Source organism: Schistosoma haematobium, chromosome ZW (assembly GCF_000699445.3).
Source record: "Schistosoma haematobium chromosome ZW, whole genome shotgun sequence".
In the NCBI taxonomy this organism is placed as follows: Eukaryota; Metazoa; Platyhelminthes; class Trematoda; order Strigeidida; family Schistosomatidae; genus Schistosoma; species Schistosoma haematobium.
Genome location: NC_067195.1, coordinates 48,048,514 through 48,074,871, shown reverse-complemented (window position 1 = coordinate 48,074,871; position 26,358 = coordinate 48,048,514). Strand labels below are relative to the sequence as shown.

Sequence of the window (26,358 nt, the reverse complement as noted above, 5' to 3'; positions counted from 1 at the left end):
CGGCCGATTCAGTGGTCTAGTGGTTAAGCGCTCACACGTGAGACTGGTAGGTTCAGTGTTCGAATCTCGTGAGGTGAGGCGGGATCATGGATGCGCACTGTTGAGGTTTCCCACAATAGGACGAAATGGCCGGATTATTTTTTATCTTCTGAAGATTACATATGATAGGATTGTTTAATATAAATGTATGTTCTATAGTTATATTTTAAGTTATCTGAGGTTGTTTATAATTTAACACTTTAACGAAAATTCGGATAATTAATTTATTGATGAAGAGTTTACTAGAGCTTGCGTTTTGTTGGCTAATATTAGTGTTAAATTCTAAAATATTACATGTTGTGGCCATTTTAAGTCAATAAAAATTAGTTTCATTTTCCTAGGAAGTTTGTTATAATATGCGAATTCAATGACAGTGAATGGACACTATAGAAATCACATATATAGGTTAGCCGTTTACAATTACATAATATTTCGATAGTGTAATAAAAAGACGAAGATCATCAGTTACATAACAATTTCTCTTATCATCGATTAATGGATCCATCTTATTTGAAATTTACAATTCAAATGTAATTATAATGTTACATGGAAATAAATACAGAGAATCTAGAGAGTACTTAGATTCTGATATATTGACAAAGCATAAAGAACGTTTTTTCATAACATTTTTAATAACAGATACTTGCATAACTCAAATAGCAGTCTGCTTACAAATATCCAAAACAAATTATGCAATAGAGTATCTAAAAAATCATAGGTTAAACGTTTTTACAAGTCGCTTATACGACTTTTAAAAAAAGCCGAAATTTCAAAATACTCTGATTATTTGTTTAAATAAACTAATGATATATGCCGTATTTATATGACATTTGTTATTGCCGCTTGTTTACTCTATTTTTTTAAGAAAACACATTACAGTACTGTTGATACTTCTTTAAACCCAAACAATACACTGCCAAAATTTGTAAGAGTAATGACTGTCAATATTTCTAGTCTACCTATTTGTCTATTGGTTAACTATATGATTTATTCTTATCTTTCTCTTTCTCCCAAATAATCCAACCATCAATTACCTTTATTTCAATTGATTTTGACAGATTCATGTCCACATTGTTAAGTCTTGTTCTATTCAAATATGTATTTATCTATATAGATGATAAGTAATGACATTCAAATTCTGAGGAACTGTCTAGTTTAATTAAGTTATAAAATTTCTCTTCTTTACATATTGACTCATCTTAGATAAATGAACGGATTAAATAGATATTTAAGACAAATTTATGTTGCTACTGGTTGTTCTCTTGACGTTAATTATACAATTTAGTTATTTAGTTTAATGATAAACTGAAAGCATCAACCCAGAAAATAATATCAAGTTCAAACTAAACTCGATTGTTGAGTAATTTTCTTACAAATGTGGCTATTTAGATTATAGTTTATCATAGATGGCTTTATATATATTTAAGAGGAGTTCAGTATACATTATAATCTATAAATATGTTCATTGGACAACAAAGAAATCTTAAAGACATTTCAACCAACCAGTTGTGAATAAATTTAGTTATGATTACTGTCAACGAAAGCAAATTTGATTCAGAAACTGTACAGTGTTCAAGTGTACAACTGTGAAACATTAATCGTTTGCTAAAGGAATAAATATTGTATTCACCATCTTTAATAAAACACATGGCAACAGTCTGACAGTTTGAATGGTACGGATAAATATATATTAAACTAAATTATCACCCTATCATCAGATGCACTTACAATTGATTATTACCCTAACCAGAGTATTTTTTTGCTAGTAAACACACTAAAGTTTATTTAAACAGTAGACAATCGAGACAGTTAATGAGCATGATCTGTTTATTAAGTTCAGAATAGATCATATATAAGCATATAGCATTAAACGACACATTCACCGATCATTTACAACTATATTTTATCAAATATTCTCATTATTAAACAAAACTACTTAAATTAACTATTTTTTTTTGTACATGACAAAATAATTAGTAACTTGAAAGTGATCATTCTAAGTATTTTTCATCCATCAAAAAAATATATCTTACAAAATTTCATTAAATGGCGCCAATTACACATTCATTTAATTATTATAACTTTTAATGAATAAATAGGAAGCTATTTCATTAGTTTACTAATTAACACAGATTGAGTGTTGCATCTTCTTTTGTTTAAATTTGAAGTACATTTAAACTATTCACATTTACTTGTCAATAATATTTTTTTTAAATATAATTTAGAAAAACATATGGATTATATTCAATTAAGAAAACAAAAAAGAGTAATATCTTTCAATAAAAAGTAATTCATTAAATTATTAATTATAATGATTGTTTTAAAGACAATGGTGTACAATTCAATTGGATGTTCTTTTATTTATTCATTTTTTTCAGTTATACTTTTCAGTGCATTTTTTGTGTGAGTCCAGTTTGATCTCAACATATATATTTTTTCAGTTTGTCAGTATATGTGTATGAGCTGAAAGTTGTCTAATAGATAAACAGTAGACAATGTTATAATAACTGAATCAGATATATTGTTGTTTTTTAAGTGAAAAATAATTTAGGAGAGAAGGTGGAGCCATTTGAATGTCGGAAATTTAATATTTCATACATTCACTTTTTTTAAATAACACAATAGTTGCTTATTTTTATAAAGAGATAATAATAATTCAAGAATACGACAATGAGAAATGTAATATTCATTCACTCAACTTAGATGCGTTCAAACCAAAACGTAGCATCAGTGCTCGAAGTCATTAACTTCTAGTCTTAACCATGTTAGAAGATGTAGATTACTTGGTTGGGGTCCGCGTGACTGTTGTAATCAATGGTTGGAGACTCTGGGTGACATGGCTCAGAATCATTCACAATGGCGTAAGTGTATACACTCTCTGTCTTCCCCTAAACTGTGAGATTGAAATTGCTTTTTTTCTTTCTACCAACTAATTCTTTCTTCCTGTACTATATCCCTATACACAATCTTTCTTTTATATATTACTCCCACTGAAGCAACAGCTTCTATGAATTCGGTGTTAATCTTGTTGTGAAGCAATAAGGTGTGGCAATTTGGACCGATGCATATATGTGCCTGGTGCTATATTGTAGCTAAGAAACTGACATTCAAACAACTTCGTTTTTAATACTTGTAATTAAACTTTCAATGTTTATTACTCCATGGACAATGAACTTTGTCTAGCATTCAATATAACCTTGGTAACTAGACATATTAAATTTCAATTTTAGAGATAATAAAACTAACTTTTAAATTAGAAACGTTTATAAAGAGACTAAATGAATAATTTTACGATTTAAAAATTGTGTTCATCATGAAGTGATTTCACTAAAAATCGAGAGGAACTGAATCATCAACTTATTGATTATACTTTATCCACTTCTCGATAAAGAATAAAATAAATTTTTAATTACATTGCAAATCAAGTGAAATTGTGAATGTGAATTTGTGGATTCTAACTCAAATGTATTATGTTATAGTGTCTCAAGTAATAATTAAACGTACTTCGTTAATACCCGAGCAATGGACAGGCCTATACTCCATTAGAAGTAACAGGCGTAAGTAAATAAATAATGGACAGGCAGTGTTTGGTAGTCTCAAAGTACAGTGACATAGCCCTTTAAGCTAAAATGTTATGTACCTTCGCCAGCTAGCGTGTTTACGCCTATCCTTTGCCAAAGTATTTGGACCACAGTTAGTATTATCAGGAAAGAACTCAATATGAATTCTGTTCCATGATATTAAGAAAAGTAATTCATGTTTCTCGGTAGCCAAGTTATACATTTTGTTCACACGTACACGGTTAATTACTTGACATTTTTATGTTTTATTTTCTCTGAACACTATTAATAGAGTAACTAGATGATCATTTAGTAAATTTTGCATATTCATTCATCATAATTTTCTTTAAAATGCCCTTAATTCACTGATATAAACGCATGTGTCATGTGTAAATTAGAAAGGTCAGTTAACAAAGGGCAAAATGATTTAGAGTAGTGTCAAGTCACAAACAATACAATAAAAATGAAAAGGAAAAAAAATCGTGTGAATAAAATATACAATAGCAGAATTTCATCTTATTAATTGATGTAATAATGTAACTAGTAATAATAATATAGTTCTGTCAATATAACATGTAATAAGAGCTGTGTTACCAATTATGGACTTATAACTGTAGAATCTAATGAAGTTAGCGAAAACAACTCTTCGCTCAAATTTTCTTCATTTTTCAATATTTTATGGGGATTTTTAAACTACTCGGTAAATCCTCAAAAAAGATTTTCAAAAATTTGGAAGATGGTGAATTTACTGCTATCGATTAGAGTTCTTTGTAAATCTCCAAAGGATTCCTAAAAATCAAAAGATTTTATTTTTATTATTATTAGCCGATTACTTTTTTACTTTACTTGAACATTTTTTTCGGGTTAGCGTTTTCTACGGGATGTGGTCGTTAACCCAATGACCAAACCTCCTCCTTTATCCGGGCTTGGGACAGGCAGTAGCCCCAGGGGGGCTCCAGTGTTTGCATAGTTTTTAGAAGCTTTTGAAAGCTCAGGGTTAAAGTTTGTACTTCAAATACCGTTACATCTTGAACATGGATTAACGTTATAAGTAAAAAGTTTTTTGGCAAAACACTGGATTTTGTGTTCTGAATTCAAGAAAAGTTAATTTATAGATACTAAAAAGCGTTTAGGAAGTATACCAATTAATAATCTGAAAAAAGAAATTTATTTAATCCTTAGCTCTTTGGTCTAAATTACTTATTTCCTGAATACTACAAACATGCAAAATATACTCTTGAACATCAATAAATACATGTCCATAAAACACTAGAAAGAGAGCTGTATAATCTTTATACATTTTTAAACTGAGTTTAGAAAAAGAAGCCTACATATTCATATATAAAACTATTGTTCAACACTGAAAAACCTAATCATTAAGATGTGCATTTTCCGCCAATGATTGTTTCTTTGACAGATTAAAAAAATCCAATTATTTCAAGTAACAAATGAGACAATAAAAGATTTGTTCAAATGTAAACCATCCTTTTGATGTTAATTTCTATTGAGAATTGAAAATAAAACTAATTTAAATATCGAAAACACATAAAAATAAAAGCAAAATAAAAGATGAATGATAATAAATAAGAAAAAAGAAAAAAGAGAGGGGAAATCGAAAGCCTATAAAGAAGGGAGAAGAAGAACAACTACCGCTAAAAGCAAATATAAACAAAACTGACCGAATTTGCTGACAGAATTTTTAATTTTCATTAATTTATTCATTCATTGGTTTTAATTGTTGGTGGTGAAATTTATTGACTTAAAGAATTAGATATCTAACCATGAGTTTCTTTTTTTTATACGTCCCATGTGTATTCATTAAATAATAATAATAATCATTATTATTATTATGGAAATTAGTAGTTCATACTGTGTTTTGAAATAAAATTAATAGAAAGCTATTCGTGATTTCCCTTGAGCTGTCAAAATAATAGATTCCGAATGGAATGAAAAAAAGAATTTGCATACATAATTTCTATATTAAGTTCTAATCTAACAAATATATTTCCTCATTTTTCTAATGTACTATTTTAGCACTATTATCGAAATAACAATACATTTTATGTAATTAGCAAATTAAAAAAGAAAACTCAATATAATCTTAACTAGGTGATTAATTTTGCAGAAGAAATTGAATCCACAATTTGAAAGATTAATGAAAGAGACTTCAATATGATTTGATGTAATATAACACATTATCATTTGACATATTAAAATGCTGTTAGAAGATCATGACATATCTATAGTACTTAGGTAATGAACTTGTGAAAAACTATTCACACTGATCATTATGCTTTTTTCATTTTTTTCTGTTAAATAGCTAATCGAAAGAATTAATAATCTCCTTATTGTAGACAAGTAAAGTGTATATTGTTCCCTGAATATCGTATGTTGGAATACATTTCACAAAAACATCTGATGTTAGAACCTATTCCAAAACTACAGTACAACAAGGCAATGTATGTTACTGTCTCTAAAAACTTTTAAAAACTACTGTAGATTGCATGAATGACTTTATTTTTCTTTTGAATCTAAACATCTAAATAGGTATTTTAAATTATACACATCATGAAATTTTTCAGTACGAAACTCTTCAGTATAATACTTTTTCGAACTCTTAGTTGAGTTTTCACTTCTTTTTTTAAGTTGATTTAAGAATATTCTCAGTTTTGATAAGTCCGATAGGACAACCTGTAAATCAATCAAAAGTAGAATAAACACAGTTAATTAAAATTAAAACACGAAGTTCAGCGTAGGCATGTCTTTTCAACGAATTTATTATCAAGCTGTACAATCGTATATATATGAAATTTTTTTGTTTTTTGTAAAAGTGAAACAGTTAATAAAAAGGTTATAATACTAGATTACGTAATACGAACAATAACAATAACAATAGATTTAGTGATATAATAAGATGATATCCCAGCTTGGTTCTATAATGGTGAAAGGAAAGCAGTTAGGAGTTCTATACTTGAACACTTAATCTACTATAACCATTCTACAGATCCACAAATTGACTTTAAGGTTGTTTATATGATTCGTTCAAATCTACCCAGATTTCTTCGTATCCAACTCTTAAAAATAGCCGAAGCTCTTACCATCCAGGAGCTAAAACCGGAACTATGCGTACAAAAGAAGTACGTCTTATCCTTAGCTTCGCTTTAGTTATTTCGATTATCCTATTATTATTATTATTAGTGCATTCCCCCCCCCTTTACTTATGTCTTATATTCTCATTGTTTTATTCGTAAATGCTCATCATATCACCTTATTTATTTTTTACACCTCTATGACCTTTAATTATTATAACAAAAACATATTAATCATCTTATTATATTCACTAAATCTATTGTTATTATTCATATTACGTAATCTAGTATTATAACCTTTTTATTAACTGTGTTCACATTTCCTCAAGGAATTAGTACTTTTACAAAAACAAAATTTTCATATATATACGATTGTACAGCTTGATAATAAATTCGTTGAAAAGAGATCCTTTCGCTGAACTTCGTGTTTTAATTTTAATGTTTAAATAAGAATTATCAGTGGACAGTTAATTAAGTCATATTTTTATCACTGAAGCAATTCATAAATTTATACAGTATAAATAGTTGTATCCTTACGATTGAGATAGTCCTAGAAAGTATTTCCATCTTATACTTCAATTTTGATAACATTTCGTCATTAATAGAAACGTATTGTTACCAAATCATTTTGACTAAATCCTAATGATTGAATTTTAATCATAATATAACGTAATTATTTTCTGCTATCATGTAAGAACATGTTTGATATCATGATTTATGTTCGACCACCCAAGCTTCGTAAAATATATGTTTTTTTTAAATTTGAGATTACTAAAAAATGTGTACTAATGGTTAGTAACTATTTATCCTTTTTTATCTATTATCATTTACAATAAAATACTCTTCAAAATAATGAAATTAGTTTCAGTCGGATGTAATGTCTAATTATCTTACAATAAATGATATATTTCATAAGGTACCATTAACTTATATGACTTATAATACATTTTTATTGGTCTTCATACATACATTACGTCACTACGTTATATTCATATTACCTTAATAAAAATTACTACTACCATTATTGATCTGGCTTAATGAAATGATGTTACTAGCAGAAACCTATCTTTACGCATGGTATCACCCAAGTAACAATATTTACGCAAAAAAAAGAAAAACAAACTTACTTAATCAGACTAACAAGAATGAAAGGAGAGAAATAAAAAAAATAATAAGATAATGATTTCTTTCTTATAATTATCTGTTTTTTTCTCTCTTTTTCTAATAAACAATCTATTTATTCATAATCTCTGTACTATTTAAAAGAGAAAAAAGAAATTCGATTTGTGTAACAGTTGAAGAAGACAGAAACATCGGTTTAAATGTTTTTATTCCTAATTTCTAAAGTTTATGCGTTCCAAAGGTTTATGATCATGTTTTGCAGTATATATATGATGTCTGACAAGCCATATATCAAGTCATATAATGCGTGCAATCGTTTAGGAATATTCGCACGCACAAAAGTATAAGGTTGTATGCTGCCTACGTATACACCACAAGTGGGATGGAACAAACAACCATAAGATCAGTTCTGTCACCACCACTACTACTACTACTATTACTACCGACATTAACAATAAACATAACAACATCTAATTGAACAATAACTATACATTTCACATTAGATATAATTATGAAAGATGATGAATTCCAAATTGTTTTTTTCGATTATTCACTAGTTTCTGTTTGTCTAATTTTTCATAATAGTGTGCTACGTGAAAAAGTTAATTATATAGTGTCTAATGAAATTTATAAATTTTATTTCAAGAGTTTCAGTGTTTATTTCAGAATAAATACGGTTTCTTATCCTAACTTTATACCAAAACTACAAACTGGAAATGTTTGTTATGTTCTTAGTGAAGTGAAATATATAATATAGAGTTGAATATTTTTATTATTACTTGAAGAGCAATTGAATAGTCAGTATTATTAGACAAAATCAATATACGAAAGTGATAGATATATATTTATTTAATATCAGGAGGGGTTTTGTGGATATTACAGTAATTTCAATGGTTGAGATCATGAGTCAATTGAAGCTAGATCACCATGGAAAACCTGAAATCGCTGGACGGCCGTTACGTCCCATTGTGGGACTCCTCAGTAGTGCGCATCCACTATCCCGCCCCCCGCGAGACTCGGACTCTGGACCTATCGGTCCCGCGCGCAAGCGCTTAACCATCAGGCCACTGAGCCGGTATCCAACAGTGTTAATGTCTAACTTCAACCAATCAACAAAATTGAGTGACACATCCACCATTGTCTTCAATGAGTTACTCCGTCACAACGGACCTGTTTGAACTCCATTGGTCACTGCTTCAATTCAAAGTAAAATAAACACAGTTAATTAAGTCACATTTTTATCACTGAAGCAATTCATAAATTCATGCAGTATAAATAGTTGTATCCTTATGGTTAAGATAACCCTGGAAAGCATTTCCATCTTATGCTTGAATTTTTATAACATTTTGTCATCAAAAGCAACATATTTCTGTCTAACCGTTTTGACTAAATCCCAATCATATTCGAAATAAATAGTCTTTACAAACCCTCATTGTAGGTATTGGTCATGTTCTCATCAGCAAGGAGCTTAAATATTGATTTCCAAACATTTAGCTCGATGCTGTGACTTGATAAAATCGAATGATATCAAGATTAACACAACACCACCATTGACTCTCATGACTGAGTTGAATCGGAAACTTAATTGGAATGGTAGATGTATATCATTGAGTTCAATCTTACTTAGCTAAATGTGTCAGACGATGCACAAGAATCTAAATTTTCGTGAAAACCTGGGCACAATGGACGGCCGTTTAGCCCTATTGTGGGCCTCCTCAAAAGTGCTCATCTACGATCCCACCAGCGGGTCCCGAACCCCAAACCTCCAGTCTCCTGCGCGAACGCCTAACCTACTAGACCACTGAGCCGGCATCGAATGGTGTTAATGTCCAACTTCAACCAATTCATGAAATCGCCCGACCATCTTTCATTGTACTGAGATAGATACCTGTCTCTACCCGACACGGTTCAGCTTCACTGGTCATGGCTTCTCACCAGAACTCCGAAAATTCCCCCACGAAGCTAGTTACTAGTGTTCACATGATAATTATCATGTGCCCTGGGTTAGAATCCCGCTAGCGGAATCGTGGATGCGCACTGCTGAGGAGTCCCTCATTAGGACGAAACGGCCGTTCAGTGCTTCCAGGTTTTCAATGGTAGTCTAGCATCATTCGGTTCATTATCTCAACCAAAAACCTAATAATCTCCACAACCCCTATCCTGATAAATAAATCTCAGTGTTTTACCATACGTTTAGTGTGGTTTTTTTAGATGCTCAATTTTTTGTCTTTTGTATTCATATTTAAGTCATGGTCAATTTAAAATGATTTGTCAAAGGTTAAAAACACACAGAAACAACTGTACTCGATCAAAACTATACTCATATCGTCTAATCTATAATTAAGACAATATCTTCCATTTCCCTCTGTTATTACTCTCATTCTTGATCAACGATAAACGATCATAGTTAAACGATATAATCCTATAGTTCTAGTCATTTATATCCATATAAATTTATACAAAAGTATAGTGGACACTGTCAGTATCAATATAAACATTTGTTGATTGAAAACATTTGAAAATAATATAAAAATATAATTTATTTTCATTTGAATTCATATGACTGTATATTTTTTGTAAAACATTGCGGATGAACAACTATGTAAAGCTGTAAATGTATCAAACGAAATAAGAATACATATTTATAGTCTATATATGTAGAAACAAAAAAATATAGATAAAGAAATTCACCCTTTACTTTCAAACTTCTTTCACCCACCCCATTTTTCATCTCTCTGTGGGATACCAACGGAAATCTATGTGTGGTACCTTAAATTTTTATATGCTGTTTTATTTCAATTAGTTATGCAGACATGGAGACAAGTAAGACAATGAAATACACCACCAATATATATAGATAGTAAACAATTTATACCCCTTATACGACTAAACCATTTATGAAAACTTCCATCATACACATATTTCTCTTCTCCCTAAAGTGTTATATACGGCATATACAAAAGACGCAAAATGAACCAAACATAAAATCTCAAGAAAACAGAAAAAAATTTCAAATCTATTTTTCGCCTATGATAAATTATTCGCTTTCTTTTTCTTTTGAAAGATTTTAAATAAAAACAGTCATAAAATTAAGATGAAAGAATTTATTAATCTGTTAAGTATGACTCAATGCATCGGTTTTTAGTTTCTTTGTTTCTTTAACCCTTTGTTTCTAAGAAAAGTGAACCTAACTAGATGAAAGTACATATAATGTGAAAAATTTTGATCCTTCGAATTTTTTTCTAATCTTTCGTTCTCGCTTATTTCACCGCATAATTAGTCAGATAGCAGGGTATTATTATTATCATTTTATATTGAAATAAAAGGCATCCTACAGAGTGACATATGTCAATCTTATTACAATTAAGAGGTCGACACACTTTTATAATCACTTTTTTCAAATATTCAGTTGTCTAAACAGATTGAAATGTGTCAAGTTTTCGAAATCAAATAAATACTCCATCTCTTCATGATATTCTTCTTTAAACAGAAAAGAATAAACAGATCTTTTCAGTGAATTAAGTGTTTCTAGTTTGATTGAAATAATTCAAAATAAATTGTAGGCCCATATTATGCATATTTTTTAAAATTCTGTTAAAAGAAATTCTACAATATTTTAACAAAAGAAATAAGGAATGAATCCTTAAAACGTTGAATATTGAATGGTCTTTTATGATATTATATATATATATATATATATATATATATATATATATATATATATTCATTAATTCCAATGGTTGAGATCATGAGTCAATCGAAGCTAGACCATCATTAAGAACATGGAAGCACTGGATGGCCGTTTCGTCCTGCTGTGGGACTCCTCAGTATTGCGCATCCACTATACCGCCTCATGAGATTCGAACCCATGACCTGTCAGTTTCGCGCACAAACGCTTAACCATTAAACCACTCAGCCGGCATCCAATGTATTATTGAATTGAAAATTTAGTTTACTTACACTAGTTTATAAACATAGCAAAATGTAAACAAAATAAATGAATCATTACAAAATGTATAGAAAATTGTATTGTTTTCTTGTTTCTTAAAATGAAGGAATTTTGAAATAAACATGTACACACGTTTTGATGAGTTTCCCACAGAACTATATATATAAACGCCTAATTTTGAAATGTAGTATGAAATACCTGTTTTATTTCGATTTGGAAAGATTCAAAGATGTATTTCTTTAGTTACAGATAATATTGTAAGTGATGTGTGTATAATAGTAAGTAGACCAAAGATTTAAGGTAAAATTGTTGAGGATGAAATTAATAGAATTCTTGGCTTCTTTAAAAAGAATTACATTTTTGATGCCAGTAACATCCCGCTAGCGAGGTCGTGGATGCGCACTGCTGAGGAGTCCCATACTAGGACGAATACGCCATCCAATGCTTTCAGGTTTTTTATAATGGTCTAACTTCAGTTGACTCATAAAGTCGACTATTAAATAAGAAATGTTGGTTATACTTATGAAGAAATACTTTTACATTGAGCAAGTAGTAGTTGTACAGTTTAGTGAAATTAAAATACTTTCAGTAAATAATATAAAAGGTAAGTAGTCGTGACAAATATTCCCAAAGAAAACTAGTAACTTAGGTGTAACATAAGTTATTATGTTAACATAAAGCAAAGGAGATTAGGATTTACAATTCAAGTAATTGTTTAGTGACTATAGACATTATCACTATATTATGAATACACTATAAAGCATTCAAGTCAATCTTGTATTTCTATGTAAACCTAAGGATAATAAAACATAAAAAATGAACATATATTAAGATCATAAACTATGTATTCATAGTCTTTGGCTGAATAGTATTACTTAAGTTTGAAAAGTTCAGTATAATGAATAGTTATGATGTTGGCGTCTGACCAAATTTTTAGACTTCGTAAATTGTCAACACTTGAAAGTAAAATAAAACTTGAATAAAGGGACGATGGAGGTAATTTATTTTTAATATTAGTTTACATAGAGAAGACAAAAGTTACTTATGAGGTTACAACAGCTTTCAAAAATATAGAAAGCTGAAGAAAAGAATGACAATAAATATAACATGACCAATCAAATTATGTAAAAACCATTGTGAATTCATGCTCAAATTTCTCCTAAGTTTTCAAAAGCCTAATTGACCAAAATTTATTTTGACTAGAGGAACAGTCAAGGAATTACAAAAGTATGTTACATTCAAAATATTCTTCAAATTATATAACTTAAGATTCTTAGTTAAAATTAACTATATCTACATGGTAAAATGTCTTAAGTGACATTTATATAGAAAATCTAACCATATAATTATTTCGTCTATTGTACAATCTCTTTTTCTTTTTCCATATTGAGCCATTATTGTCTCTTAACTATTCATATAATTTATTATCACAGTTGACTGTGTATGCAAGTAGATAATTTAGGTCTTCACTACCATTAAATACATAATAATAGGAAGGTTTTTAGTGCCAAATGCCATGTATCAAATGATTCGAAATACATAGAAGTTGTTTTGAATCACTAATCTAGTAGCTTTTTTTATACATAAAGGTTGACTATCGATAACTGTGAAGCAGTAAATTTTGTTTCAGTGACTGCTAAGGGTCTGATAATTGTCAAGTGGATTACCATTATATGATTTATGTTGTATTATACATTAAAGTTGTATATATATTTATATTCTAGACGAAAACCACTTAATTCTCAACGTCAAAATTCGAAAACATGTTTTGTATAGTCTGATTGCGCTAAACTATTAATCATTTTCAACTATTGGTTTTATGTGTGGTACGTTTTGTTTCTCAAATGACAACAGTGTATATTTTGTTTGTTAACTTATAACCACTTAGAATAATTTAATTTCACTTTTATATCAAATGGATCCAAATCATAAAGTATGGGTGTGTATACATTGACCTGTACTTGTACACTCGAACGTTTAGTAAACACATTTAGATTTTCGGCCGGTGAATAGACTTGAATTCTATTTATTTACAATTTAAAAGTTGAGTGTCAAACTGTCATAAATGTCTAGGGAGTGTAAGGCCAAATGAGTAAACACCATTGGTAGAAGGATATTGACTTAGGTTTCATATTATTTAGCGCTCTTCAGAACGACAGTCAAAATTCTATTGGTATCATCAGCCTCCTTATGATTATAAAGATAACTTGCAAACGAGTTACAACTTGTATAAAACCAAGTTTTGAGGCTTTGTATCAACTAGCTTCAAATATCTAGCATCAGTTCATCGCATATGTGATGTAGAAGATACCCAGCAAACTGACTGATAAAATTTGAGTAGCACCGAAAACTAGACAAACATGACACTGGCCAGTACTCAGTAAACAATCAGTTTGTGTTTGAACCCAGTTTTAAAAGCAATATTACTGTAGAAGTATTTTGAATGAATGGAAAACTAAATAGCTTCAACAAATATTGTGGAATATTTGATAGGGATGACAACATCAGTTCATAATATAATCATATTAAAAAATTAGGATATTGTTTTTTGTGATAAAACTCATCTGAATTTACTGTTCAGTACCGAATGAAATCAGCTGCAAAACTGTTCAAAATCAGTGTGAATAAAATGGCTGTTTTGATGTAGTCTATAATACCTTAGCAGTACACTACTACGTAGCATAAAACACAGGAACATCTTTACCAAGTTTTCGTCATCTGAAAAATGTTATAGTATCCATCTGAGTCAAAATAATTATTAGAATTTTAAATTCACACACACTCGTTACTGAAAATCTGGCAAACCTATCTTTAATGGAATGTAGATTCTTTATTAAGCAAACTATAATAATAATAATACATTAAGTTAGCTAAAGTTTTCGTATAAGAAACCAGCAATTATCTAAAAAGAAATGTGTTATCAACTTGAACTGCAGTACTAAACAGCCAGATATGTTTAATGAATAGACCATATAGACATCATGATGTTTATCATGTCAAGGAATTATCTACAGCTGACACGAATCCTAAATGACAGTTTATATATTTGCGATACACGATAACATCCAATGACTATAACTTATACAGGTTTTTACAATGCCTGTGATAAAATAAAGCTGTCTCCATACGCTAAACATTAGGTCTGTAAACTAATGAACTTTACACACTACTTGTAAAATATTGTTTTAAAACAAGGACAAGATTCATAATTCAAACAATCCCAGTGTCACATCGATTCATCATTATCTTTATTAATTATTGTACAAATCATTAATTAATTACCTTATTTATGAATAATCCATTGACAATATGATTTATAAGTAGTACTAGTAGTAATTATTATTATCATCATCACTTATCTCATTAAGTAGAATTACATCCTTTAAACATAATCATAATAATGACTAATCACTGGTTTATGTACAATGTTAGTAATCACTGAATATTTGTTCAGCAAATGAAATGATCATTAACTCATTACCTTTTTTTATAATGACTAATTGAGTGGTCATTTTTTGCATTAATTTTAAGGATAAAACAGGATGCATTGCATTATTAGATTGGACAAATAAATTTCTTTGTTAACCTACTTTGTACTACAATAGAGTATTGGTTGAAATATGTTTATTCTGATAATAAGATTGTCAGACAGTTTATATTGTTACAAAGCTATTTTATTTGTTAGACTAATGACTTATTTCTTTATAGCAGTTTCATAGATTATGTAGGTTAGCCTCAAACTGCAGGTAACATTTCTAAATAACTATTCTATAGAATACATTACCTAACAGCTTTTTTTGTAAATGAAAACACTTGCCATTCATAAGCTTGAACAGAAGTTAAGTACCAAATTTCTAGCTCAATACTGAATAATTTATCATTCAAATGCTCATTTTAAAATTAAAACTTTCTTGGCTCGGTCTCTTTTAAGTCTATAGGTGCATACTACAGAGTAATTTAAAAAAACACAAATGTTCTCTGACCTCTACAATATTTCTTTACTTAGTACCAATCAGTCTTGAAAGCTATCAACAACTAAAATTATGCTATTCAGAAGTTTTACGAAATTATGTAATATTCATTTAATTATATAAAAGATTGTTGATGTAATAATGTTGCTGTCATTTATTTAGGTATCCGAGCAAAATCTAAAATTTGTTTATCATGAACAAAATTTGACAAGAAACCTTAAACAGTTATCATTTCAAGTTTTTCGAATAAAAATTCCAGTGGATTGTAATGTTCATTCATGAAATATTTTTGATACTATCTTATTCTGTTTAAGTCACCTGAATGAAGCACATGGGAATAACTTAATTTCATCTGTTCTAAAAGTGTTTTATACTTATTACAACTGCATATTTATTTTATTTGCTTTATTTAGTGTTATTTTGTATTCAACAGCCTAACATTAACCTTAGCTTCATTCTCACTTATATTCCATATAATTAAATTAATTATAATGAGAAAGAAAGCTGAACAATTGTTAGGAGTTATTTGACCTTAATAAAAAACAAGTTATTAGTTTAGCTTCCTGAGTTCATTCTTCACATTTGATTATTTAATGAAACCTGATATTTGCTTAGCTTCAAGCTAAGCAAATGTTTTTATAATAATTGCATGTACTAATTACTATTATTTCTGTTAAATGAATCGTGAATTAGAAAAGCCTACTCATTATTATAATAAAAGTAACCAGCTGTTAGTGACTAATGAATTTTGATATTTTAAAAATTTTTTAATACGATCCAATTTGGTTCAATTCATATCATATATTAGTTACTGAATTAAACTAATGAGTTATCTTTCTGTATTACTGATCTACCTTGAAAGATGATAAGAAAATCTATTATTCATCTTCTTAATTCTCAGTAAACCTATAACTGACATTTTTCATGTGACAAAGCATCAACTTAAATAACGATCCATAATGATGCTGGTACTTTATTTATAATAAAACAATCCTATAGTTTGAGTTAATGTCACTCATCGTAAATTTTCACATTTTGAATGAGTATGAATAAATTTTGAGCCACAAATACTGATTTTCATTCTATTCACATAAAATCACTCAATAAAAGACTTCTATTAGCAACGATAATACCTAGAAATATGAGACTGAATTCTAAAAAAGAGCCATCATTGTCAAACACTTCTAAAGACTAAAACGTAGAGCTAAATATTATGTTCAGTGTCTTATAGTCATTAACACTTTTTGCAGTGTTGGTTTTCAACTAAAGTCAACTTTACGTGAATCCTTATAGGTTCTGGGTACGAATCTCGCGAGGGAGGGTGCGATCGTGTATGCGCACTGATGAGGAGTCCCACGATAGGATTTCCATGGTTGTCTAGCTTCAACTGACTCATGATTTCAACTACTGAAAATTCTTATTCAGTTTTTTTTAAAAAGTCAATATTGATCTTTATAAAAACTAACTAAACCTAGTTATCATTTCCTATTCATCGGTAATTTTACTACTATATAACATAAACTGTCGGAAATTAAATAAAATTCCAAATTTTATTCTGCATTTTTTTTGGTATTTCTTAAAGGGAATCAATCTACTCAGTAACATACTGTTGTTGTTTATTTCTCCAATAACAGACATATCAAAACTAATAATAGTTAATAAGACATACATTCAGATCTTATTGTTTTCTTTCAAGCATTGATCCATGTGTATTTAGAAGAATTCAGTTGACTTACATTTTTTTCTTACATCTTTAGTAATTTTTTTTCAATTTATCTTCTGTTCTTGTCTTATTTTCAGTTTACCAGTGAATTATGAAGTATCCTACATCTATTCAATAAGAGAATAAAACAAGATGAAAAAATGTAAAATTATTGATTATTATTTCATATTTCATGCATTATTTATTAATTATATTCAAATAATAATATGTGACCAAACATCAAATATTGATACAACAAATCATAAATCTGATAAATTATCTTCAAATTTAATCAATATTACAAAACATAATGGTCATAGCAACAAAATAAAGGAGACTATTGATAATTCTATTCCTAATGTTGGTTTACAAGCTGCGGTGATTTCTAGTGCAGGATTAATTGGTGATGGAGTAGTATCTTCTAATAAGTAAGTTAAATTTATGTATCAAATTTTGAATTGTTAATTATTTTAAGTAGGCATAACATTTATGTGAGTTTGATGGTTGAATTATTCAAAATTTCAACCAAAATGATTCATATCTGAGTCTTAATTTATATAATTTAGTTTGAGATGCCTGATATCATTATCAGGCCTAGCTCACATCCAATTAAATAAACCATAATTTATATATTAATTATAAGAATTTTTGAGGAATAATAAATCATACATATCTGAATGTTGAAAGGAAGCGAGCGGTAAATAAGCTGATGCATGGCAGCACTTTTAAACTGATTTCTTATTTTAAAAAGCGTTTAAATAAGTTTTCTATATGACTAATGAATAATTTCAAGTTCTTGTTTTGTCTAGTTGTTTTTTAAAGCATACTTAAAAGTGTTTTACTGCCACAACAGTTTGATTGTTCAATCAGTTACTCTTATCGTATGTATAGCATTTTTGCTGTTTTCCGAACGGATACACATATGATATGGTTTTTCTTATTAGTCGTTAAATAATACTTGTGAATGTTTAATTTTAGAATTGTATAGAAACATATGTTGGTTAGTTCATTCTCTGGAAAATATCAATTAACAGTATAGGGTTGTGGAGATTATTAAGTTACTGGTTGAAATCACGGACCTATTGATATTAGACTAACATCGAAAACCTGGAAGCACTGGAAGGCCGTTTCGTCCCATTGAGGGACTCTTCAGCAGTGCCCACCCACGATTACGCTCGCGGGTTCGAATCAATCGGCTCACGATCTCAATCAATATCAATTAAATTCTCACGGTTTTAATGATAAACAGCTGATAAGGTATTATATGTGAAACTTTTTCTCTAATTCATAAACATTACAATTTGATTTGTAGATAATCATTTGAAAGGATGAGTAAATTATGCCACTTACCCAAAATGGTATGAATAAATTAATATATTATGTTTGAAATGTAACTTTGTGAATCAACCTAACAATTATTAATTGAAAGGAGACTTTAGTACAATAACTGATTACATAATATGGCAAGTCAATAAATTCATTGATCGGTTGACCTAAATATTTTAGTAATAAAGAATTTGAGTCATGACTTGAACAGTTAAGTAATAATGTATATAACTGTAAAATAGGGTGAACAGAGTTTGAATTCTTTGATGACTCGCCAGTCCCTTTAATTAACTAGATCAACTTCTTTAAATAATGTTGTATCGAGCATGTCAAACTTATATATACACGGCTTTCCTGTTTATAAATAGAGAAAGAAGTTGATTTCTTATTGAAAGAATACTGTTATTCAAATAAAACCGGGTATATGATCGTGTTCCATTTGGAACAGTTGTAATATAATCTTTCTATTCTATAAATCTTCTCATGACTGATTTTTTTTTACTTATGATAATCATAGATGGAACATTCCGATATCAGATGAACATTCGTATTACACTAAAATTAGATCAAAGTTAAATCTCAATACGATAATTAAAATCAATAATTACATTTTGAATATATTCGGCTGATTGACACTTACTGTTGATTAATCAATAATTGATTGTATGGACAATCTACAGATAATATAAGAGTAAATTACTGCAACCACAAATGACATCTGGTTTACCGAATTGTATACTTGTTTTTTTTTCTCCTAACAAGTAATGATCACCAAAAAATTACAAGCCAGGTTGCTTTCCTCCAGCAATTCAATATATCAGAGCACCTGTCGAAATCTACTGCCCACTAATTGTTTCTACACTGTTTCTGAGAGATAGAAAAATGAGTAGTGTCTTGAATTAAATAGATCGATTCATTTAAATATAAAGTATTCTGTTTACAGTAAAAAATGGAAATATGACGGAATAACTACCTAAAATTGATTTTAATTCATCAACAAAATGTCGTTTTCTTAAACGTTAAATGGGCGAGAAAATCTTTCAATGGTTTCTTATAATACAAAATTAAAACCTATTACATTTAAGTTGATAAAAATTCCGTCCACTATGCCCTATCTCAAGTAAATCACTGTTAGAAAGTTAAATAGAGTAGCAGAATTAAACTTAATCTATTTCCTCATACATAAAATGTTATTATTAATGACTTTATTCAGTATTGTATTTTTTTGGTACACTATAGAATTTTCAGCACAAAGTATTTCAACAAGTTTCCTTTTCTTATTTCTTGATCGATTCTTGCGACAAATATTAAGTGGTCGCCAGTTAGATGTTAGCAGTTCAGGAATCAACATTTGAATAATGTATATTCTTTACGGTGTATATTACCAGCAACCACAATATCTCTGATTGGGCTCTTTTGTAACTCGTACAGCGAAATGTGGTAAACTTTTCACAAACACACCTGGATAGGTTATGTTATGAGACTAATAAGCATAAGGATGTGCTAAAACAAACATGAAAACAAATAACTTGCTGAAATATCTAGATGACAGGAACAAGTAGACCAGATATTCAAACAGGCCATCCAATAGATATAATAACGGCTCAGTCTACTCAAGATAACAAGTTTATTTTTTTAGTGATCACTATTGATTGTCATCAAGACATTTGATGAAAAAGATGGGAGTTGGAAATATTCAACAGGAAACCCTGGACAATATTTTCGTGCTATCTAGCACTCATCAGCAAGGTGTACCTGTAATCCTGGTTGCACTGGCGGATTCGATCCAGTCTCACCGGCTTCATAGTCAGAAACTTTACCACTGAGCTATCCAAGTCGCGACTGACCTTTTGTAGGGTTGTGATGTACTCACAATTGATTGGTCACTGAGTGATGATCAATGTCATGTGTGTTGGGTTGTTCCTAGTGCGGGTTGAATGCTATCTGACTGTGAAGCTGGGTGACACGGGATTGAATCCGTTAGGGAACATCAGTTTCCTCAAGATTACAGGTACACCTTGTTGATGAGCGCAAAATAGCACGAAATCCGTGTCCAAGGTTTTTTCCTGTTGACTACCTCCAACTATCATCTTTTCTCAACATAGTGCACGTAATGTCAAGTCACCTAGACTAGTGACCATATTGCAAGTTGGTCGATAGCATTCAATCTGTATATGACATTGATCACCACTCAGTGATCATTCAATTGTGAACATTTGATGAATTTACTTAGTACCACTTAAAATATCATGTCTTTTATCAATATAATTAAAAAGAAAACAACATATCATTTTAACATACTTATATTTTAATATTATATCTAATTACAAAGTTATATCCCAGATAGATAAAAAAACGAACTATTTATACTACTGTATTTGATTAAATTATCAAATGTAATTCTACATATATTAGTACTATCTGAACTAATAAGATAATTAAATCAACAATCAGCATAAAATTATACTATTTGTATAAATTCTATTATTATATCTACATAACTTATTCAAAACTATTATTTAATTTTGTAAATAATAATAATATACAAAAATTGTTTACATACTTAGTGAATTTCATTTACCACTACTACTACTACTACACTTCAACAATGTTTCTTTTTCTAAATAAATAGATAAACATTCATATTAAGGAAATGAGTATATAGTTAAGTGGTTAGTTAGTAAACTAAATGAGTAGTATTTTACACATAAATATAATATTGAATATTAAGTTTATTTTCTTTACTTAAGTGATGATAATATTCAATGACTAATAATAATACAAAAATGAAAAATAAGAAAATCTCTTTTATTTTTCATCATCATCAAAAAAAAGAAACGTTCAAAATGAATCGAAATATTTCAAAAGTAGATTCATTGAAGTAATATATATATATATATATATATATATATATATTGAATACAGAAATAACCTAAAAGAGGGTTAGAGATAATTCAAGAGTTGATGAGTCAGCATACTTATACATAAGTAAATGTATGTATATCATTTAAATTCAGACATTTATGATCATATCCTAATAAAGTAATATTCGACATGTTTTATTAGTCTACTTTACTTAGTTGATTAAATATTTTAATATACTATTTATTTCCTCTACTTAAATTCAATAATAATAATAATTTTAGAATATAAGAAGGTGTATTATGTATAGGAAAATTACAACAACAACAACACATTACTGAGTCAGCATTTACAATTTTATTTCATTGTTAATTTAAATTTGTATGATTGTTGAGAATTTTGTACTACTCAAGGGAGAACCTATCTTAATTATTATAAGATTGCTATTAGGCAGGTAAGTAAATAACATTGCTTATAGATTTTTAATTAATTAACTAATTAATTAAATAAACGTATGCTCACTAGTGACTGGCTTCAAGAAGTATTTCCTGCAGTTCTAGTGATAAGCAGCGACCAGTGGAGTTCAACCGGGTCTGTTGTGAGATAGTAACTCATTGAAGACAATGGTGGATGTGTCGCTCAACTCCGTGGATTGGTTGAACTTAGACATTAACATCGTTGGATGCAGGCTCAGTGGTCTAATGGTTAGGCGCTCGCACGTGAGACTGATATGTTCTGGGTTTGGATCTCGCGAGGCGGGATCGTGGATGCGCATTACTGAGGAGCCCCACAATAAGACAAAACGGCCATCTAGTATTTCCATGTTTTCCATGGTGGTCTAACATCAATTGACTCATGATCTCAACCACTGAAATAAACAAAAATCTAATTTACAGATAACTATCTGGAAAAAATTATGTTTGAAATTGTAAATATAAACATGTTAGAATATTGGCATTAAATTGATTTTAATTTTAATTGCAAATTAATGTTTATCTCAAATTCTGTCATCCTAACAAATAACACATATATCACCTACTCTAGAAGATTTTCAATGTTCGATCGAATTTTATGTATGATATCATTTTTATAAATATGGAGATTTGTGAAGATCAGAGTATTTTCATAATTAAATTCACCAGTCGATCTAAGCTAAGGATTTCGCAAGATCATGGGTTAATTAAAGTTTGACATTAACACTATTAGATATCAGCTCAGTGGTTTAGAGGCTAAGTGTTCTCACGCAAGACCAAAGGTTCTGGGTTTGAGAACCACATACGGGACCATGGTTACACACTGATGAGGAGTCCTGTATTAAGACGAAACGGCCGTCCAGTACTTCCAAATTTTCAATGGCGATCTAGATTAGACCAATTCTTAGGTTCAATTATGGCATCATCTGTCAGTTGATATAAAATTAATATGAATGTATTCTTCACTGGTAATTTATAAACAAAGATAGTCTGTTATTGAATATATACAATATTAATTAATAATTTAAATGATGTTTCTTCTAATTGTGACAACTGGTGCTTGGAATAAGGAGAAATTTAGTCTTGCTTAAGACAAGGAGAGCGATACAAATAAATGATATTCATCTTACAATAGCACAGGAAAATTTTTTCAGCGAATATATCTATTTCTTTTTAAAGATTTTATTGAAATGTAAATATCAATCAGAAAATATCATATTTAGCAATGATTCACTTGGTATTGTTTACTTGAATCTTCCCATTAATGTTTGAGACTGAAATTGATCAGTCTCTTATTGGCATATCATGCGTATTGCCTCAATATTGCCTTAATTTACAAGCATTACAAGGAAAGTAAACAATACCAAGTGAATTTAAACTTCATCCAATTGCACAAGCACGTGGCTATCAGGATTCAGTAACTAAGTGGATAACATGATGGCGTTTACACCGAATGGTACTGGGTTCCAGCCCCGAAGTGAACATCAACACTGAGATGCGGTTACATCCAACCAACGAGTCTCATATAGGTCAAAACGCACGTCCTCGATTCACGGCAAAGCCCCATGAATATTTTTATCTAATCAAGTGAACAAAAAGTCTATAGATCAGGCCTGATTGTACATTAAATAGATGATGTGACGATAATCAACTCAGTCAAACTCATATTAGATCAGTCAATAGTAATGAGTAGTTTTCACTCACTATCCCAGTGGAAATGTAACGTGTATGTTACTGGTTTCAAAATAACTAGGATACTGCTAACTTATCAAGTTGAATTACTATGGAATAGCTTCTCTTCATCAATATATATATTCTAAATTGTTATAAACTCATTTCTTCTGTCTTGTCAGTTCCGTTCTAAGAAAACATCGTTTTTATTGTCATGTTGATTTGTTCGCGTGTGAGCAGATTATCATCTATTTTATTAAAAGAGTGAATTTTACTCATATTTTGTACACTTAACCGTCAAACATTTCAAAATTAGCCCGAGGAAATTAATCCAGTTACTAGGGTTTATAATTAGCATGCTAAGACTAAATAATTACTTATTTGAAGCAACAAAACATATTTTATTTTAGACTAAACAGAACGACATATGTAAAAGGTCATTTATATTAGTGTACAATGTTAGAAGAAAAGAGGAAATTATTTAGAATCTAGTAACAAATTACACAGTGAACTATATGAAAGATAATTTCATCTACTTTCAGTAGTTGTAGTTAGCTTTGTTGTCAACCATCTGCTTTTGTTAATCAAGTTAACAATGTCATCTTCCTATACAATACGTCTAATTAATTTTTGTCCTAGGACTCATAAACTTAGTCATATTCAGTAATAAGCTAGCTACAACAAGATAGTATCATCTCCCATATGTTTGAAGACTATTAGGTTACTGAATAAGTGAAAACGATTATAAGGTCATATATTCCTTTGATTATATAAAATTGAATTCCTCATCTAAAAACAGTAGTTATTTGAACACTTGACAATCAGAGAAGTTCAAGAACCGTTTAGTAATAACTATTCATCAAATTTGTTTAGCCGTTTCTTACTTAAAGTATATTCATGCGTATATACATCGAGGATAAATCTACATTCGTTGAAATAGGTTAGTTTATTGTTCGATATGTAACTGCCTCTATTGCAATATTGAAATCCGCTAATTCTCAGATTTAGATGAGCCGAACCTGTTACATTCAAATGTACGATAATGCCTTATTGACCAAGCAGAAATAATGAATTTTCCATATACATGATAATTGTTTATTACCAACATTGATGTTCGGACTATAATAGTTAACCAACAGTTTTAAAGAATACATAAACGCATGGCTCATAGATGGAATATTTGTCATAGTTCTAGAAAACTACAAGGCATTAGGACAAATATTAGTCATGTTTGGTAACGGAAAGTTAATGTTTATGAAGTTATCCAACTTGTTCGTAAGTAATTCAACAATTTCCTGGATGACATCAGCTTATATCTCAAAGTTTACGATCCGTATAACAGAAAGTTGATTCACCCTATCATTCAGTACGGTTGATAACTATTTCCTTTTACCTCCAAAAAAATGATAAAAGTTTATGACAATCACGTTAAATGTTTGACACAAAAACTTGGTAGGTGAACGAAAATATTCAGCATAAATACATCCAGCCGAAAGGAAATAAAACTATCAAAATGTTTGCATCTGTAAGACAGTACAATTCTTATAATCTGACACGACTAAATCACTTAGAAACTATCAAATTTCTTCTATTTTCTATATTACAAAACAAATTGGAATAAATTGGTGTTCAAAACCTTTAATTTCATTTTTTTTCCACATCTTTTAAGAGATTAAATAATCAACTATCGAATATATAAGAAACAAATGTCATTTACAGCTAATGGATAATACATAGCTTAAAAGCATTCAACTGTACATATCTACGTTGTACATATATACAGTACATATGTACTCATACGCAGACATACATATAATATACATATTAGGCAATACAAACTATACATTCAATTAGTTTACCATTTATGCGTCAGCTGTTTTCCAACTAATCCATTAAAAGAAACTTATTGCTTTTTATTTTGCATTAATTTTGAACTTTCTACAATATTCATCTTAAAAAGAAAAATAACGAACGAAATCTGTTCTAGTAATTAACTCAAAATGGTTTCTATGTTGTGAATAAAGGTAATATGATAATGATACTACTCTAATGGATTTCATCCATATAACACTATCATTGTTCTAATTAACTAGTTACTGTGTGCATTTATTGTCTGTAAATTATTCTTTTTTTTCAGTTAAAACTTATGAAATGTGCATTATATTACGAAAGTTTATGTTATATCATAATAGTTAAGTAACTAGTTGGGAAAGAAAAGTCTAGTACATATTAGGAAAAATGTTTAAAATATTTTAGACTATCTGTTTGTTTGTTTGTTTGCATAACGACAAAGATGTTGTCAACTCCTTAATCACATAATATTACACTATATCATTAATAAATTCTTTAAAATTTTTGATAGTTTTCATATTCAATTGTACAAATGAATTCACAGAAAATTTAAAGTGTTGTGTTTATTTTACATCAAAGTATTCAATTTATTATCATATAGTTACTGTGTATACTAATCTTACATATTCAATCAACAAAAAGAGATTTTTCTATATGTGTGTGGTAGTACTTTGTTAAAACTTTGATATGAAGTTTTGTGATTGTGCAAGCGTATATAAAACGAAAAATGGTATGAACAAATA

The 26,358-nt window shown here is 29.3% G+C and overlaps 1 protein-coding gene across 1 annotated transcript in view; it reads left to right on the top strand.

The window, feature by feature from the left end:
• Nucleotides 1-26,358, top strand: part of ROR2 (Tyrosine-protein kinase transmembrane receptor ror2) — a 103,278-nt gene that overhangs the window by 41,795 nt on the left and 35,125 nt on the right. Inside the window, exon 3 of the mRNA XM_012940732.2 lies at nucleotides 17,531-17,860. Coding sequence (XP_012796186.1) covers nucleotides 17,586-17,860 — 275 coding nt within the window. The 5' untranslated portion in view covers nucleotides 17,531-17,585. The remainder of the gene's footprint in view (nucleotides 1-17,530; nucleotides 17,861-26,358) is intronic.